Here is a 21,007-nt window from a genome sequence, read left to right as displayed (position 1 = left end):
ATTTTAGATCCCACATATGTAAGTGTTACCATGCAATGTTTCTTTATCTGCCTTGACATAGCATAATGCCTCAAGGTCCATCCATGTTGTCACAAACATAGGATTTCCTTCTTTCTTATGGCTGAATAATAACTATTGTATTTATATTCCACATCTTTACTCATTCATTCATTGGTGGACAACTTAGGTTGTTTCCATATCTTGGTTATTATGTAAGAGAAAGAAATAAAAGCCATCTAAATCAGAAAGAAAGAAAGAAAATTGTCTCTATTTACAGATGACGTGACTTTTATATAGAATGCCCTAAAGACTACCCCAAAAACTGTTAGAAATAATCAACAAGTTCAGTGAAGTTGCAGCGTACAAAATCAGCTGTACAAGAATCAGCTGCATTTGTATACAGTAACAGCAAACTGTTAGAGAGGTTAAAAAAAAATCCCGTTTACAATTGCATCAAAAAGATGAAATACTTAGGAATAAGTTTAACCAAAGAGGTAAAAGATCCGTACGCTGAAAACCATAAGACATTGAAGAAAGAAAGTGAAAATACAAATAAATGGTAAAACATTTTGTGTTTGCAGATCGGAAGAGTAATGTTGTTAAAATGTTTTGCTGAACCAAAGCATCCTACAGATTAACCACAATCCCTATCAACATTCCAATGGCATTTTTCACAGACATAGGAAAAACAATCCTAAAATTTGTTTTAGGAAGACCTTTAAACAGCCAAAGAAATCTTTAAGAAAAAAGATCAGGAGGCATCTTCCTGATTTCAAACTGTATTACAAAGCAATAGGGATCGAAACAATGTGGTATTAGCATAAAAGTAGACATAGATGAAAAGAATAAAATAGCCCGGGGGGGGGGGGGGAATGTATATATGGTCAGTTAATTTACAAGAGAGGAAGAAAGGAGACAAGAATACACATGGGTCAAGGATAGTCTCTTCAATAAATGGTGCTGGGAAAACTGGACAGTCACATGAAAAAGAGTGAAAGTAGACCACTATCTTATACCCTACCCAAAATAAATTTAAAATGGATTACAGACTTAAATTTAAGATCTGAAAGCATACAATTTCTAAAAGAAAACATAGGGGGTGTGTTCCTTGACATCAGTTTTGGCAATGCTTTTTTACATAAAGAAAATCATATTGAAATACTAAGTAGCTAGTAGTCATTATTACTGACTACACAAATCATTTTTTACAAAAATTTCAAGTGTAGTCTGCCTGTATCCTGGAATCACATACATCACAGACTGAAGGGACCTCAAGAATCATGACCTCGGGCAGGTAGACTTTTAATTATTTTACCTGCACAAATAAGTAGCATTATCTTGGGTTTCACATATAGAGAAGTGAGGGCTCTTAGAAGGTTACCATGCAATTAATTACAGGTGGTAGAGATGCGATATCAGCACAAAATCATAAGTTAAGCGAAGGAAAAGTTAAAAATTTTAGTTTATTTATGATGGGATTAGAGAACATCACTTATTTTAAGGAAAGTATTTTTAAATGACCAAGGGGCTCTTTACATCTGATAAACACAGAAGCTTTCCTTTAATAAGCTAAAAAAAAAAAAAAAAGCTATTTGTATGCCCTTCAACTATATCAGACATATCTGTTTAATTTTCTTTCTGTGATACATAGAACTATGTCATTATTTTAAGTATGTTTCATATACTTTAGCTATGAGCTTTGGAAAGCTGGCTAAAGGATGTTCTAGAAATGGAGACAGGCAACTCATTGAATAATCAAAACTTCAGTTTCACAGATCGATGACATACTTAAAGTAACTACTTACAATTCAGAAGAAGCTATTTTTTTAAAATAGTGATCTTAGAGTATTTCTTGTTTACTTATGCTCTACATTTTGTGTTGAGATTTTATAGTAGTAGCTTATTCTGGGGGAGAGGGCTTACAGGTCATTGTATTTCACATCACAATATTTTACTGTGCATAGTTGCCCATGTAGAAAAGCAACAACAACAACAAAAATACTCATACACATACATATACAACATATGCATGAATTTCACAAGTGCCACGAAAGCAGGGGCCATATCTGTCCTGTCCTATTCACTGCTGCATTGTGAAACCTGGCACAGAGCAGGTGCTCAGTGAGTAATTTTGAATGGATGAATGAATAAATTCTGAGAAGTTCCCACTTTCATATTGTGGTTGTTGAAATAGTCTGTTAATAGGTTGACAGCACTTGTCCTTGAAATTACTGCCTACAACCATTAATTCCCTTATGTGTTACTATATTTTGAACTCTTCGATTTTGGAATATTTTTCTGTTACCCATTGAATATATACATTCCAGAAAAAAAATGATGTCACTCAGAACCAGCATGTGTTCATGCATTTCTCTTCATGTCTGCACTCCCTCTCGAGTGCATCTTTCTCTATGATATAAAGCATATCCAACCTGTAAGTAGTACCTTAAATGCCACTTATTTCATGAAGCCTTCTCTGTCATCCCTGTGCTTACCTGTAGTAAACACACCCCCATAGTTTTATCTGTTTGATGTCCTACATTTTATGATATGTTTTCATATGGTAGCTCTATTAATAAGAAGTAAAATAGTTCTAAGGGTATCGTATATACATTTGTAGTTAATACTCAGAACAGCGCTAGGAGGCAGGTGATATCATTAACTTGGTTTTATAGATGAGAAAAATGAGGCTGAGAGGTGTCTTGAGGTTTCTTAAGGTCCTGTAGCTAATAGATGTAAGAGCCTGGCTTTAAACCCAAGGGTACCAATTCTCAGTCAGAGGCTCTACTGCTTGCTCTAAGTGACTGTGCTTTCCCAATTTTATGATTTTTATACAGAGGATATCATCCCCACTTTACATAGTTGGAAACAGGGACATGTTAAATGATGTCTTATTGTTCACATATATAAAGTACTTCAACACAGATATTCTAGTCCAGCATCTCCATTATTTACCTAGTACCTACTATGTTGCTCTGTAATTTTTTTTTTTTTACCTTTTAACAGATAGATACACTCCATATGACTAACTAAAGTGTCTATTCATTAAGGGTAGGAAATAGGTATGCATGTTGCAAAAAAAATTTTCTGCTGCTACTTCGTAGAAGATAAATGTCTGATACTGATCTATAAAAATTTGCTGGGTGGTTGTCCAGATTCATTTTTCATAATTACCACTTCATGTTTTCTCTTTTTTGTTCCCGTGCTTCTTGGTTATACATTTTTAACTGAACTATCCTGCATCTCGGCGCCAAATGTTGACTCTCTTTATTTTATGGAAATAGTGAGTATTTATGGAGGAACATCAGGGAAAGAACTTCTCTAGCTTTGATGTTTATTCCAAGTTTTGGCAACCAGGGATATTTGAAGCCAGGTTATGGAAAGCTGTGGGGTTCTCTGTCACTTCAGTTCAGAGACTCAGTAAAGCCGAAGTGCATCACCTGGCTTTGGTTCTCGCCTCTGCTGCCCTGGCCCCGTAATAGAAACCCTGCTTCATTTCTTATCTCTTTCTCTTTAGTGCTCCGGCAGCACTGCCTTCTGACCTGGTTTAAGCGTCCTCAGTGACCTCTGGCAATCCAATGTGAGGATCCCTCTGGGAATATGTCCACTCAGCTAGATTTTATAAAAATGACTTTACTTCTTATGGAAGTTTGGTTCAAAAATTTGTACTTGCCTTATCAAAGAGAGAATTTCACCATGTAATTGCTTCACAAACCTCCCACAGTTATGTTAAGCAGATGGTTGCCAAACACCAGTTCAAAGTAGATTGCTCTTATATGAAATAAAATCCATGCTCAGAAAATCTGGCAGTGGAAGCTGGTCTTCTTCCAAAACAGGCTCTCAGACAAATTTCTCTTTGCTCAAATCAGGCAAACTACTACACCTGTATTCAACATGCAGTAAAGAAAATGTCAGATGGCACACACTGATTCAAAGTCACTCTTCTTTAGCTGACATCCTTTTTTTCTTTACCATAACTAGTAACTGCTTTGCTTTTGGTGGTATAGAGGAAATAGCAAGAATTTGGTCATCAGTTTTTGGTTCTAGTCTCAGCTATGACTGAATAAATGTATGACTTGGACATGTTACTTCACCCGTTCTGAGTTTTGGTTTTGTCATCTATAAAATGAGAATAATACATATATCACAGAGTGGCTGTCATGATTAAATCATGTGATGCCTATAATGTGTCTTTTGTGCAGTGGTCCTTCAATTAATGTTATGGTGGTGATGTTTTTTGTTTAAAACCTCTGTATTATAATTATTTGTCACTATGGTTAATGTATACATGATCTCTGTAACTTAAAAAAGAAGTATGACAGGTAAATCAGCAACAGTAGTTTAAAAAACATTCATTAAGTGCCTAGTAAGTGTAAGATGGTTTTACAATGGTGAATAAAGACAGCACTTCCTTTCAAATGTCTTACACTGCAGTGAGTGTAGAGTTAAGTCAGATACACTGATGAAATCACTGTAATGTGTCTTTGCACTCGGGAAACAGTTCATGAAAAAAGGTGGAAAATAAGTGGGCCTTGAATGGTGTGCTAATATTGATAGACATAAGGGAAGGATTCCAGAAAATAATAGGGGGCAGGAAGAAAATAAGTAGAGATGTATAGGATAAGTTCCAGAAAGGATGACTGAAAAATGACTGGAAAAAGCATGAATAACTAAGGGACTAATAAGACATATGGCCAAGAGAAATGATGGAACCCTCTGTGGAGGTCCTCAGAGTCCACACCAATACCTTTTTATTTAATGTGTGGGCAGTGAGCAGTCTTTGAAGACATGTAGAAGAATAATATGAGCTCTGTTTTAGGGAGATTAATGTAAACACTGAATATAGGCTGAATTGGGGGAGTGGAATGTGGCGGAAAACTGAAGATATCAGCTAGAAAGTTAGTGAAATTATTCCAGGTGAAAGGAGGTGGGGAATCTTGAAAATGCACAGCAAGGGGTTGGATGTGTAAGACACGGCAGATACTGAATCTCTAGGACTTGGCAAATACAATCATTCATTTAAAGTATGGATAAGGAGATAGACTGTTGGTTGCCTGTGGCATTTCTATTTAAACGAGGCTTATTTTCTCCATGTTGTCATTTCTTATGAAATTAGTTGTCTGCCAAAAAATGGAAACTTCACCCTTGGGCAACAGTGGTGCCACTGCTGGTCAATAAAGTGTGTGGTCTGCTGACGGGCATGCTATAGAAGGGAGTTCTGTAGAAGGGTCCCTGCATTGTGGGAGACCATCAAGGAGTCAGATAGCTTGGCTTCTTCGGTTTTGGGGTTTTGTTTTGCTTTTTTTTGGTCTTTTTAGGGTTACATGTGTAGCATATGGAAGTTCCCAGGCTAGGGGTCGAATTGTAGCTGTAGCTTCTGGCAACACAGCCATTGCAACCTATGACACAGCTTGAAGCAATGCCTTAATCCACTGAGTGGGGCCAGGGATCAAATCTACATCCTCTTGGATAGTAATCGGGTTCTTTACCACGGAACCACAAGGGGACTCCTTGGCTCCTTAGTTTTATTTGTTTGTTTGTTTTTCAATGAGGTAAAGAAGATACTTTGGGGATATCTATTTTGTTGTAAAGATTTCTTTAAATGTGCAAGAAACACTGCATGAGCTGCACATAGGTATGATTTATCTTTGTAGCAAAATTGACACAAGACTGTCAAAATGTGACCACAAAGGAAGTCCTAAAAGGCCATCCTCCATAACTGTTGGTTTAGAGATTAAAGTTGGTAATACTGACTTATTCCTCAAATTGCTGTCTTACCAACCCCTGATAAGTCATAGCATGACAAAGAATAGAGAAAAAGTGGACAAGTAAAAGGATTGAATATTGACAGATTCTTCAGGAACTAGTTCTACTCCATGGACTTACCTCTGCCCTAAGACCAAAGAAAATCTGAAAATTAGAAGGTCGGCATATGCATCTCAGACTTGATAGAAAGTATTAATTAATGTAGTTCACATTATGGAAAGTTAAAGTATCTATCTGACTGATGTAGATTTGAATTTCTGGTATCCTCTTTAACTGAAAGATCCATTCGCTCATGACTGATATTTGCCCTAAATATAACATTCATGTTAGTTACTTGTTTAATTGGAGAGGCAGTGTCATGTCGTAGAAAGATGGCAAACTAAGAGGCAGAAGATCTTGAGTTGATTTCAGGCTCACATTTACTACCTTTGTATCCTTGGGAAGGTTCCTTATCAACCATGCCTCTGCTTGTTTATCTGTGACTGCCCTACTTTCAGTCCACTGTTGTTTTAAAATCCATCGAGTTAGAGTAAGTTTTTATTTTTCTATTATTATTATTAACAGGGTCCCAAATCCTTTGATTTGGACTGTTTTATCTAGCCTGCTGTTTTCAGGAACATCAAGTGTTACTTTCTCCATATTTTACGTGACGCAGGTGGCTGAGTCAAAATAAACAGATTTCCCAAGATCCCGCAACTAGTTAAGTGGCAGAAAGGGAGGTAAAGACACTGGTTCCCTATATTCAGGTGCAGAGCAACTTTCTTCTATGCTATTTTTAGAATAGTAATCGTAATTCAGAAATCAGAACTGTCTTGATCTAGTTACTCTAGTAAGTTTAAGAGATACATAATCTAACTATACTGGCGAAAGGAGAGTGAGGAAGAAAGGAAAATGAAGTGATGTGATGTGTAGAATTAAAAGGCTATGCAGAAATGGCTCAGCTGCAATTCAGTGACACCAGCGTCTAGACTTGTCCAACCATTTCTAAAACGAATACTTTAAAGATGTTATGAGGGCGCTGTTTTGCAAGACCTCTGCATTTATTTATACACAGTTAAAGGAACAAAGGTTTATATTGTGTGAAATATTGTTGAGAAAATTTTTTTTGCAAAGTGCTTGCACGTACCTTGATATAATTTGTGTTGTTATGATTTTACTTTGTTTTGACTGTTGGTAAATTTGTTAGTAAATAATTGTGCTTTACATCAGAGTTTTGAGGGCAGTTTGTATTTTTAACACATTATTTAAATGGCTGCTGAGATGTTAACATGAATTTAATCATGTTTGGTGTTTCTTTTTTGAAAGTTTAAATGGGAGAGAGTTGTATTAGCTCAGAATCAACTTCCACAGATTATTAGATGGACATATTGATTCAATTAGTGTGTATAACACCATTTCAAGTACCTGGCATAGGCCTGGAGAAATTGATGCTTGTAAGTAATAACACCCCTGAAGTGTCCTCTTGAATGTTCACACAACAGAAACGAAGCATATGAAGTCTATTTACACATCACACCTGAAGTTTTTTTTTCCCCCGATTTAATAAGAATTGCATTTTAGCTATCTTTTATTCTTAGCACTGTGAAAGAAATATTTCTTTAATTCTCACAGTATTTGTCTCCTGTGAAGGTAAGAGTTGATAAATATAATTTGGAAATTAAACAGAAATAAGTTGATAGTAATTAATCTAGATAGTAATTAATCTAGGCCTATTTCATACTCCATAAGATCAATAAATATTGTGTCCTTTCAAGTACAGCAAATAAATCATAATCCCTTGGCATTATTTTCATGGCTAGGAAATTTCAGTAATCTCTTTGTGGATTAGTAGAATCAACTCATTCTAATAATAAAGTTTTAGCTTGTATAAAGTTTAATTTAGATTTTAAAAATAACTTAGTGATATTTTAGGTCCTGATTCCTATGATTTTTCAAAACTCGACAACTTAAAAATGATAAAGTTCTCTGTGAAAACCTCATTCTAAGAATGAGGTTAGAATTTATTCCTTCAGTTTGTTAATTCAAAATTAACTTAATAGCTTTCACCATGCATGTGAAAAGTGATCTTTTCCCCTCAAATTTTAAAAATTGAGATTTTTATATTATTTGAAGTGGCCAGTTGCCAGACATTGCAAAATCATGTTCCATCATGCAGAAGTGGGTAATTTGGTGAAGCTATGGAGTGAAAAATAGGGCATGTCTGATTTCTAAGGAAAAATATTTTCACATTTATGTGCTGTTTAGGTCAATAAATGTAGTGTATAAGCAAATTACATATATTAGTAAAATATTTCCTGTACTTTTATTTACAAACATTTTCATGACCTGGGTATATAGCATCCTTCTAATATAGGTGTCCTATTTAAGTGAATGATATTCTTCAGCTTTTAGTCTTAAACCTTCATAATCACTTTTAGCAAACTATTATGCAAGCAACAGTTACTTAATAAATACTTGCTGGTTAAATGAGTTTTTAAAGAAAATTCCATTTTGGTCCTTGTGTCTTAATTGGTTGAAGGGGGTGAGCTCTACTGTATGAGGTCTATTATTGTATGTAACAACATTGTACATTTTATTTTCCATTTCATTTTTAAGTGATATGCATTCAGTTTTGGAGTTTTGTAATTTTCAAAGCATGATGATAATGGTTAAAAAAAAAACCTTAATTTTGAAATAGACTGAATTAAAATAATGTGTTTAAACAGCTTCACAAAATAACATAATTTTCCCCTTTTGGTTTTTCTAACTTTAAAAAAAAAAAAAAAAGCAGTGATCTGTATGTGTCTTAGCTGTGTAAATACCCTTATTTAGTTATCCCTTTATTTCATGCCGTACTACTGAATTTAAGGCAAGTCTACTGTAACTTTACCTACACAGTATTATGTATCTTGAAACAATGATAGTTATGAAGGCTTTGGGTTTAGAGAGCCCCATATGGTTATTGAAGAAACTTTTATTATTGAAATTTTTTCAGTCTGGGAGTCATTTATGATAAGAGCTCCTATGTGAAGCTGTTTATTATTTCTCAGCATTGGGATGATCATTTGTAAATGAAGGTGATTAAACCATGTGTTTTTAGAGCATCTATAATCTATATTCTAAAGTTTAAGAATAGTATTTTGGAAACATAAAGAAGAGAGGGATAAAGCTTTCATTCATAAACATGTTTGATTTTTGAAGCAACTGTTTGCATAAATATATTTGTGGATTATAAAAGTCTTTTCGATTAACTATTATTATCCTTTAACTGTATTCACAAACCTCCAGTATACTAAAGGAAAAGTACTTTATCAATTAACTTCTTCTCGATGCTTTAAAATTTGACTTCTTTGTTTTAAACTGTATACTGTATCATCTCCTTTAAGTTAAGGGAAAAACAGGATACCTATATTAAACATTTATTTTTTCATTGAAACTATTCAGATATCTAAATATTATAGTCATTTGTGACTACAGTGTTGAATAACAAAGAACAAATTGATCAAAGTCTTATTTCACATCCTCTTTTCATTGCATCACGTGTCCTGACAAAACATTGTCTATTAAATTGTTGCTGCTTGTCAGTATATAAAAATGTGTGTAAATTCCTACAGATGCTGGAATTTTACATTCTTCATTTTATATCAGGGCAGTAAGCTTGAAAAATAATTGGCATTGAGATTTATAGTAGTAAGATTTCTTTTCATTCACACTGACAGGTTCTTATCTTCATGGAAATTGGCTATTTATGAGAATGACTTTCTGTTAACCAAATTGTAAAATAAATATATGATGGAGAGTTAGAATTTAATTTCAAAGATTTGATAACGCATAGTATGAGTATTATACAATGATTGAGTTATAATAACTTTAACTACAATCATGATATAACACTTATTACTATATAAGTTGTAATTTAGAGTATAAATTTACCAAACACTTGAACTTAATCATTAATGAGTTAAAATATTAGGTGCTGCACATTAATTAGAAACATCCTAAGTAGTAAAAATAAATCATAGGAGTATTTCTTATGTTCTTTGAGTAGGGAAACTTTTTCTACTTAACAGTTAAAATTCAGACCACTTTAAGTAATCACTTTTTATCCTAGAATTTCTTTATATATATATATATATATATATATATATATATATATATATATATATATAATGATTTTTTTCTGTTATAGCTGGTTTACAGTCTACTGTCAATTTTATGCTATACAGCATGGTGACCCAGTTACACATACATGTATACATTCTTTTTTCTCACATTATCATGCTCCATCATAAGTGACCAGACAATGTTGCCAGTGCTGCACAGCAGGATCTCATTGCTAATCCATTCCAAAGGCAATAGTCTGCATCTATTAACCCCAAGTACCCCCATCCATCCCACTCCCTCCCCTTCCCTTTAACTTTAGCAAGATGTGCTAAAAATTAATTATGTGGGGTTTTGTTTGTACATAAGCCATATATTTATGCGAAACTTAATCTATGTGCTGTATATATTAAATGTGTGGCATTTTATTGATTTACCGTATCAGTAGAAAATTGACAGGACACTGTAAACCAGCTATACTGGAAAAATATAAATCATTATCAATAAATATAAATGACTCTGTTTACTATAACAATAGTATGTACATTCATACATGGCAAAAATCTAATTCTTTAGAGTATAATATTGTTCGAGAAAAGATTCCAATAGTTTACCACTTCTGTATTTCAGTTCTATTAAATCTGTGCTTTTTTTGGCTTATTCATTCCGAGCATATTCTTCCATGGATAGAAAGTTCTAACTATAATTGTAATATCCAATAAATTGTTAAATGACATTTTTTCCCATGTTTGATATTATGTTTTGATGTCCATATTATAATATCTTCACTAGGGAAAAAGTGATAATTAAATGTAACATCAAATCATATTCTTCATAATTTTGTTACTGTTTTGAAATTAAAGAGTCCCGGAATTTCAGACTGAAAATCTACCCTTTAGTTATACATGCCTTCAGATCCTGAAATGAAATGCTGGTAGACTTTATTCTCATTAGAGGTAGCTTATCAGTATTGACTAATTCAGGAATATAAATGATGGCATTGCTGTGAAATTGTGATCTTTAGAACATTACTTAACTGTGGGAGAAAATTTGCTCCCAGGCTGATAGAAGTCACACTACATTGTCATACTTTTCGTTTGTTTTCTTTCTTCTTAATTTTTCCTATAAATGACAGTTATGAATGAAATATGGGACTTCATAGGGTAACCAGTAGTATTTTACATTGATTAGAAATTTTTTCTTCTCAGAAAAAAGTATGGAAGAATTTCTAAGACTATGGAAAAACCTATTGAACCAAGATACGGAATCCAGAAGCCATAATTGAAAATGTTAAAAATTCAAAATGCAAAGTTAGCATACATGCCAAAAAATACCCTGGAGTAAAAAAGATAAACCAAAATTTTTGCAAAACATATCAGACACAGGGCTAAATTCCTTAGTATATAAAGCATTTAAATTCAGTGAGAAAGGCTGACAACCTAGTAGAAAAATGGGCAAAGAACTTTGATAGACAGCTCTAAAAAAAATTAGACATAGAAAAAGATGCCCAACTTCATTCACAGTTTAAAAAAAAAAGCAGATTAAAATCTAAATCAAAATAACAGTTTTATCAGATTACCAGTTCTGTGTGGTATTATACAATAATGTCTAGAATAGTAGCACTAAACAAGAAGTGATCTTCAAAGCCTGCCTGAATGAATTATATTTGTAAAATAGATTTAATGCCGGTATTAGAAAAGAACAGTATAGATTTTGTGTGCTAATATGGAAAATACTGAACAGATATTGTTAAATGAAGAAAGGAAAGTTAAGGTCAGGTGAATTGTACAGCCCAATTTGTGTAAAAAGAGAGACTATATACATACATGTACATACATGTATGTACACACACACAGTTCTGAATTAGAAGATGAGAAGAATGCTTGTTTTTATGACTGGAACTGAAGAATTGGTTACCTTTGGGTAGGAAAGGACTTGATTTTCCTTTTTTGTCCTTTATTTTTTTTACTATGTTATTGCATTTTTTAACATATAAAACAAGCTTGAAGAAAGAAGATTCTTAATCAATTAAGTAAAATAACCTCAGTAAATACAGCCTGAAATCCCTTCTATGTGCCACAGATTTCTTTAGTCTACTGGAGATATTAAGATGGAAAAATACAGTCACTACTTTTCTCAAAAGCCAGTAAAGCAGTACTAATTTGCAAGTAGGGTAAAACTCAAGGTAGTAGATACTCTGTTAAAGATGGGACAAAGAAGGCTGTGTATCCCTTTGTAGATATTAGAGTAGTTTGCATACTGTAAGTTAATTGATCTTCACAAAAATCTTAGGAAATAAAAAGAGCGCTGGATGTCTAAAGAATAGTAAGTCAGTTTTTTTTCTGTTTATACATTTAATGCGTATGTCTGCTCTAGGAAGTTGGTACCATTATCATCCCTGTTTTATAGAGGACATTGAGAACTTAAGTAACTTGCAGAAGGTGACACTGCTTGTACTAAAGGTCATTGCTAGGATTCTTGTTCTAATAGCTAAACTATTCTGCTTAAACGTTTTCTTTTTTCGAATTCATCTCCACTTTGCGAATGAAAGACATAAGATTCAGAGGTTAAATAATTGGTTCAAGATTATACTGCAGTAAATGTCAAAGTCAGTTCTCCTGATTAATCCAGTGATCAATCCTCCCCCCCTCCCTTGTACAGTACTGCATCTAGTTCATAGGGGAGTTCCAAGGAGGGAAGAGTCATTTTGATAGTATGTGCTACCTATCCTAAGTACTAACGACAAATCACAGAATAGGGTGGTTTCTCTAAGAAAACAATTTCAGTAAAAAGAACTTACTTCCTTTTTATGAAAATATTTCCTCTATTCAAGTAATAGCAAATAATTTGCTTTGCTTAGGAACTTTGATATGGTTTCTTGGTTTCTTGAGAAATTTTCAAGATCACTGGATAAAAAAGTGGTATTCATTTAAAGCTTGCTTCTGCTTTGTGAAAAGACTCTGTCAGCAATCCAGAATGAGGGCTATGCTAACAAAATTCCAACTTTTCTGTGGGATGATCCAAAAACAGCAAACAGAAGGCATTAAATTTCTTAACAGTCACAAGTGCGTGCATGCATGCTATGCCATTCCTGTCATTCACTGCTTTTTGGTGTGCATAGATTAAAGTTGGAATACTTTGAGTTGCAGACTATTATGTTCCACAGAGTTTTTTCACATAGGGAAAAAAAAAAAGCAGAGTAGCTTAAGAGCATGTGAGGTCTGTGCACTCTGCCCTACATTTATATAGCTCTCAACTGAATGTATGTATGTAGTCTGATTTTAGGTTTTTGCCTTGACAGTATTCCTTCCTATGTCAAAGACATGGGCTAGGTTAAGACTCCGAGTTGTTTCTCTTATTTATTTCAGAAGCAGGTTTACACAAGTACCTTGACAGGAAACAGGGACTATGAAGTGTGTGTATGTATGTATATAATTGTTAAATTAAGAAGTATAGCTCAGTGGATTCAGTAGTATCTAATCCTGTCGTTTCCGTAATCCTGCCTCATTCTCAGTAGCCTTAGTGACGAACTCAAAAGCCAGTACAAGTTTTTTAAAGATTTGCTTTAAAAGTATATAACTGAGTTAAAGAAATAACGTGTGCAAAAATAAAAGTATCATTCTGTTTAGTTCTTAAGTCATTTTCACTTTCATGCCAAAGCTTCACTGAAATATCACAGAGTACAGTGTGTACTAACATTGCTTCCTGATGGACTGTATGATACTTAATACAACGTTTCCAACCATGTTAGAATGACAATGGGTGGAAAAGAAGTATAGATGATGACACATAACATGCATTTAAAATGTCTTCCTTTCTTCTTTTTGAATTTCAGCAAATTCAGTAAAGCTAGAAATGCAGAGTGATGAAGAGTGTGACGGGAAACCCCTGAGCCGAGAAGACGAGATCAGGGGCCATGATGAGGGTAGCAGCCTAGAAGAACCGCTAATTGAAAGCAGCGAGGTGGCAGACAACAGGAAAGTCCAGGAGCTTCAAGGCGAGGGAGGAATCCGGCTTCCGAATGGTAAACTGAAATGTGACGTCTGTGGCATGGTTTGCATTGGGCCCAATGTGCTTATGGTACATAAAAGGAGTCACACTGGTAAGCAGCTGAAAGAATAACCTGATGACTGCCTGTGACATCTGATGTTGATATTACCTGACATCTATTCTCTTTCCTTTTCATTCAGGGGTGGCAATGGTGAAACTACCTTTTCACAATTCTGCTAGTATTGGATTGCTGCAAAGCAGAGAGTAGCCTGGGTCTTGACTTCCAGCCTTCAGATCTGAATAGCATATCAAAAAGAAGTTTGGGATTCAGTTTCCACAGTTCTTAATATAGCAATAATATGATAAGGGTTCAAAAGGTATAGGGGAATTTCATTGTGTAACTTGATCTTTTTGTATCCTATACATATTTTACATACCCGTGGACAGGCAATAGAGTTTGCTAGCTATGAGTTTATACTGTGACATGGCACTCATGCATTTATATAGCGGTGGATCATTTTCACCTTATCTAGTTAACTTCTTAGAATACAATTTCCAATCAATCTTTGCCTACCATGGGTCTCCGTAGGAGGCAAATACTTATTTTTTCTAGTTCCAGGTTGTCACCATCTTCCTGTCATTTTTAACTATAACTCCTGCAAGGAGATACATAAGGGTAGAATAGAACAAAGGCTGATGGGTGTGTAGTAGGAATGTGTAATCACAGAATCGGGTGAGGAAAGATACCTCAGATTAATTTAACATATACTTTTAGACATTTGCATATTATAAAAACCAACTCAGTGAGAAAGCCTTGTTCAGATCTCTTCTAATCCTTTGGTAAAAATTTTTAAACATTTCTTTTTAATGGAAAACACCAGAAGTGAGATTGTGGTAAGGTAGGCAGATCATTAACTCTTTTTTTTTTTTAAAGTTTCAAATTCATATGAAATGTGATTTGAAGGTAATGATAGCTTCAACTATAATGAAAAGTAGTAGTATAGAGCAATATAGTAATAACTCCTACACTCAGAGTTTTAAAATATGATACTCTTTTGGAAAAGAGATAAATCATAGTAAAGAAATTGATTTAAAAGATTGACTTCTAAATAATCAATTTAATAAGTAAGTGCTTAAAACATGAGAGATACCAGGGGTATTGAAGTCTTAGTGCAGACCTCTCATTTACACGTGAGGAAACTGAAGCCCAAACAGACAAGGGATGTATCCATTATCTCTTATGTAGTTGAGGGCATTGTGAGGCTAGAATCAGGTTTCCTGATATCCAGAGTGGTTTTGTTCCAATAGTCTATACTCAGTATATCAATATGCCAACATTTGATGATGAGACATTACTATAAGGCTGATATTTTAATTATAGTGAGAAGTTACACATTAAATCAGTGTTATCTTAATCAAAATCTTTAGCTTTAGGGCCTATATTCTTATCCAACCATATAGTTACATTTTCACTTTTTGTTTGGTTTTGAATTTCCTTATTAAATAGCGTCATATTTTTAAATACTTATTTTTTATATTTATAGGAATATTTGTACCACTAGTAAAAATGCTTTTTCCTTTAATTTTTAAGAATGCTTCATGGAAAAATTAAAAGATCAAGCTTGGTACCACATTTGATTTAAAAAAAAAAAAGGAAAAGTATAAAGAATGAGTCTACTTTTCTTCAATGCTCATGAAGAATTCTAACTGCAGATCTAAAAGAGTTCTACAAAGTTATAATGTATTCGTCATCTCAGAGTGATTATATTGAAGAAGATAACACTCTTTCAAATGTCTAACTTCTCCCATCCAGCAGTATACAGACTAAACAAAATTAGTATAATAACTTTTCAGTTGACTTTTCATTTTAAGACTGATAAATATATTGTTTTGTAAGATTTTTAATAAACATTTTATGGTCTGAATTAAGAACATCAAAGAATCTGAGTATACTCTGTTGAAAATTTAGGTTAATCGATGTTTCACTGTATCTGCAATAATTTTCTTGAGGATTGTTGGTTTGTAAACACAGTAACAATTACATACCTACTCTGTGGTCCATTTGAGATTTACTAATTTAGTGGAGTTTTTGAATCATCTAATTAACACAGAAAGTGTTTCTAAATAGTTACGCAGATTTCTACAAATCCTAGAAATATAGCATTCAATCAGCTAGTGAAGACAGGGAGAATAGACTAAACATTTAAAGTACTCTTGAAATTCTATGAAATTTTATTAATAAATGTTTATTAGAGTATTGGGGAAATTATTACACTTTCCTCAGATCTGGGAGGTGTTTGTCAAAGTTACTAGCCATTCATAGAGCAGCTTGGGATACTGGCCACATGTTGCTCACTGTGAAATTGTGATGTGTCTTCAAATTAGCCATTTTTATATGTATTTATGATGACCCAGTTTATACATCTGAGTGGGTTGTGACATTTTCAACTCCATTTTAGTACTGTGAGAATAGAAAGTTTATTTGTGTTTCTTCAACTTAGATTGGGAAAAAATGTAGTAAGAATATAGTTATTAACCAAATGTTTTCTCCTTAATTTAATGAACTACTGTCTTCATTTTAGAACTTCCCCCCTCACCAATTATTTATAGCTTGCCAGTATAAAAGGCACTGTCTTAAATCCTGAAAAGGCTTTGAGAAACAAATTCTTGGGTATGTTTAGCATATAGAATATCAAATATAAAATTGATAGTGGAAGAAGATACACAACCACTGAATTCATTTGAATGACACGGAGTATCAGATCTAATTCCCTTCTTCTTCTGTCTCTTTCATACCCTACTAAAGTACCAATTCCAGTGTCTTATTAAATGGCTTGATTTATTTCTTGGGTATTGCTACTTTAGTAGGTAATCAGGTAATATTGTCATCAGATACTCCAGGAACTCTTCTCTGGGAAAATAGGGAGGAGAAAAGAAATAAGGGTAGTAAAGATGCATCATGCATAATCACAAATTGACATGAGCATTATAAATATAGAATATCCTGAATTTTGCCTCTCTTTGAGGTAGAGTACTCTCATCTTTGTAACTTAAATTTTCAGTACTCTATTTTGTCCACTGCAGCTTTGTGGAACCATTTCCTTGCACCAAGGCCCTTTCTACAAGTGGTTAGAATTTTTCATATTTGTAGGTGATTGTTCCATCCAGCACAGGATGTCGTTGATTCACCAAAGCATGTATACTTGCACTTCAATTGAATAAACACAGCTCTAGAAATAATACAGATAGTAGAGAACTTCATGCGGTGAATAACTGAAAATGGTCCTTGAGTAGATTAGTATATTGGTTTAGAAAAACAGCAAAAAAGCAAAACCCAAGCAGACCGAGAATGGAAATAAAGGATGGTATGGCTTTGTGTCTATACCTTAATTGTTCTCCTGCATCCAGAGTTGTTAATGCAGACTTTGATGCCCACTCATGGCAGGATTAGTTATCACAGATACAGTAGCTTACTGGATGTCTTTGAACTGGACTTACTCTATAAGGCCACTATCGTGTTTAGCAAATTTGTGGGTTTGTCCTATATATAATTTATATATTATCAAGGCCTAAACCAACTTGAAAAGGACAAATTGATTCAGTTTGTTTATTAAAGAAAAAAAAATTATTAAAAAAAAAAACCAAAACTGGAGGTGTTGTTTCAAGTTACATATACAGTATGGGTAGTCAACTGAACCTTTCAGTTAATTATTGGATCGTTTTACACATATCTCTGTAATGTGTAGGCCAGGAAAACCAGTATTTCTTAAAGCTTCTTCATCTGATTGAAATCAAAGTGCATCATAACCTCTTTCCTCTTATCAAAATTGGGCACTTGACTGGTTACCTTCATCGCGGCTCTTTCCTTACTTCCTGTGGCCTTGAGAACAGAATTAGCAAATGCTTTTACCCTAAGACTGTATTTACTCAGCAACATAACAACGTCTCTGGATATAACTAGACCCCTTTTCATTTTTCCTACCCCTTTAACAATGCCCGGTCATATAGATTGAGAATTATTTCTCATTAAAAAATATTTCAAGGGATCTGGAATGTTCTGTAAATGTAACAACTAAATTACCCTGTCTTTAGTTTCATAAAACTCAATTTAGTGAATTAAAATTTTATTTTTAAAAATTTGTCATTATTTTTTTAGATTAGCATTAATTTGAATGATGAATTAGTAACCTAAAGTGGGAATTTTTAAACATTTCAACTCAAAGATTATAGGAGGCTTAAGGAAAAATCAGAGTTAGCATGCTACAGGAGTATTTTTCCAAAGGCAAGCATGATTTCATATTTTTGTTTATCACATTAATTTGCTTTAAGGTTATTGAATACTAAGTTGTTATTGCTGGGAAAGTGTATATAGATTTCAAAAGTAAAATGAAATGTTTAGAGTAGAATGTATACTTTACATTTGCTATTTTCTTCCTCTTGAAAAAGTTAATTTCATTAAGCAAGTCCTCCTTCTTCCCTTTTATTACTAATTCCATGATACATGTGAGGAGTAGAAATTGCTGATTTTAAAAAGTTTTAGACTGCTATTCCATAAAAAAACTCTTAGAATTAAGTTTATGTATGTGTATGTATTTGTAAGATTTTTTAAAAAAAGATTGACCAAAATTAGATTTATCTTTAAGCTATATTTTTAAGACATCACATAAGAGGTTTTAGGTAAAGTGTCTCTTTTAAGCTGTAGTTGTGTTGATCTATCCGTTTTACCAAATCAAACAAGTTAAATTAGGTAAAATTTAAGGTAACTTTAACATTATGGATAATTATTTTTCAACCTAAATACACAATATAGGACTTTTTGTAAATTTAGGTCATAAGATCTTCAAATTTCTTACGAAAAAACCTTAATCCTTGCTACACACACATTACTCTTTTTTGGTATATATCTCAGTAAGTTCCAAAATGAGCAAGTACTTCAGAATTCAAGATAGGACTGATTTGTCAATTTTTCAATTTCTTTAAGCTTTGTAATCTATATGATAGAATGTGCAGTGGCAGCTGCCAGGAAGTGACCATAGTTTATTTATCTTCTTGATGTCTCTTTGCTTATTTTAATAAAAAGAATTACTGAGTGTACTTGTTCTAAGGGCCTCCAAAATATATTGTAGTTTTGCTTTTCACTATTATTATGAATGTTTTAGTCAAAGATATGAAACATGGCAATTCAGTGTAGCAATTTTGGAAAACTTTTAAAATTATAAAAGTTTATCTAAACTTGAGTACAGAAATGGCCCAGCTCAACCAAAAGGGAATTTTTTTAATTTAATTTTTATTCCAACCTTGAGCTTTACTATATTTATACTCTGTATGTGTTAATTTGTATTTTATATCTATGTCTATTTTTAGAGATAGACAAATTTTAAAACAGTAATATCCTGGTGTGATGATGTCATCAGTGTGACCCTACTTGCCAATTTTATTCCCTCTTCAAACTACATGTTTTTTCAATGACATTGTTAACAACCAGTTGATGGAGCAGATAACACATAATTCTGACTTAGAGAATTTTAGAGCAATATTAGTAACAAGAGAAAAAGGAGAAAATGTCCCTACCAAATAAATGAGTTTCACAAGACAAAGTGAATATATATACATAAAGTTCTAAATGAACACTTTTCTTTGGATTTTCTCTGGTTACATCAGGAAATTTTGTCAAAGATTTTATTGTTAGTGATTAGGAGAATTCAGAGACCTGGGCTGTATTTTAAGATTTTGTGGTAATGAGCTTTGTAAACTAGTTCTAACCTCTTGGCTTAATCTCTTCAGCCTAAAAATTATCAGCTAAATTAGAGAGTTACTACTAAAGGTCCCTTTCAGCTCAAAGTTTTTGTGAGTTTTTAAGAGATGGTACAATAAAAAGAGCAAGATTTTATAGTCGCATTGTCCAAGAGTCAGCTGTCAGCCCAAGTACTCATTAACTCTATGACAATAATCTGGTACTTTGATACTAGAACTTTAATTCCTTCATCTGTAAATTGCAAGTATTAATACCAAATTAGTAATGCCATTATGACGTTGGAAATATTGTAGGTAAAATGACTAGTAAAGTTAGTGAAGTGATGGCCCCTAGTTGTTCAACCAATGGCCAGTGCTATTATTGTTATTCTTTTAGGTCAGTGACAGGAATCCTGTAAAATTTGTATGAAGAGAGGAAATGGCACTTGACCTAAACTTTGAGACTTTTCTAGCAAGAAGGACATTCTCAGCGCAGAGCACTGGCTCTAGTTAACAGTGTACACAGCCTACAAGTGACTTGCACATGACCCATTTGGTCTTCTCCACCTCTCTCCCCTTTCACAGGTGAACGTCCCTTCCATTGTAACCAGTGTGGAGCTTCTTTTACTCAGAAGGGCAACCTTCTGAGACACATAAAGTTACACTCTGGAGAGAAGCCGTTCAAATGTCCTTTCTGTAGCTATGCCTGTAGAAGAAGGGACGCCCTCACAGGACACCTCAGGACCCACTCTGGTAAGTGCCACTGACTCTTTGAGAAGGAAGCTAAAATATGCGAATTTAGGAGATCACCATGGAATCATACAAAGTAACTTAAACTTTTGGTACATAGCTGGGAATGAGCTAGACATTATTTTTATTTGTGTACCTTGAATAACTGACAAATCTTGCAGGATGTATATGGCCGTTCTTTTTTAGACTTATATAGACTTTGCAAAAAGGAATACTTTAACTGAAGAGTCTTATTTCAAGCCATTGAAGGAAACAGCTGTTATACCAATTTTCTATGATTTTTAAATTTTTTTAATCATTAATGCAGTCATTATGGTTAATTCAGAATAATGGAAAATCTAGTAAAATATCATAGTTACATGCTAATTTTACCATAGAGGAGAGGAAATCTGTGATTTATTTTTATTTTATTTATTTATTTTTTTTGGCTGATATGGTGCCTAGGTTGGACCTCAGTGGAAAGTCAAAAATCATTATTTTTAACCTTGACAAAGTTATGGTCATTAGAAAATTGGCTGTGAGAGTATTTTATGTTTTATTTTACCTTCCCTTGTTTCTTTAACTCTCAAACTATATCACTGGGTGCTCTCTGAAAACTTCTTGTGTTTTATAAACCACTATTAAAAAATCTACAATGTTTAATTGTTGAAAATATCAGAATATAATGTGTAAAAGTGAAAAAATGGTT

The 21,007-nt window shown here is 33.5% G+C and overlaps 1 protein-coding gene across 17 annotated transcripts in view; it reads left to right on the top strand.

Moving 5' to 3' along the window:
- Window positions 1-21,007, top strand: part of IKZF2 (IKAROS family zinc finger 2) — a 158,178-nt gene that overhangs the window by 90,441 nt on the left and 46,730 nt on the right. For 16 of the 17 annotated variants that reach the window (XM_047773415.1, XM_047773402.1, XM_047773406.1 and 13 more), the window contains 2 exons: window positions 13,682-13,948; window positions 20,155-20,322. In XM_047773415.1, coding sequence (XP_047629371.1) covers window positions 13,682-13,948; window positions 20,155-20,322 — 435 coding nt within the window. The remainder of the gene's footprint in view (window positions 1-13,681; window positions 13,949-20,154; window positions 20,323-21,007) is intronic. The other variant, XM_047773417.1, reaches the window with a different exon arrangement.

The sequence above is a fragment of the Phacochoerus africanus genome, chromosome 3, assembly GCF_016906955.1.
Source record: "Phacochoerus africanus isolate WHEZ1 chromosome 3, ROS_Pafr_v1, whole genome shotgun sequence".
NCBI lineage: Eukaryota > Metazoa > Chordata > Mammalia > Artiodactyla > Suidae > Phacochoerus > Phacochoerus africanus.
The sequence above is the reverse complement of the archived record's forward strand: the minus strand, read 5'-3'. Positions and strand labels throughout refer to the sequence as shown.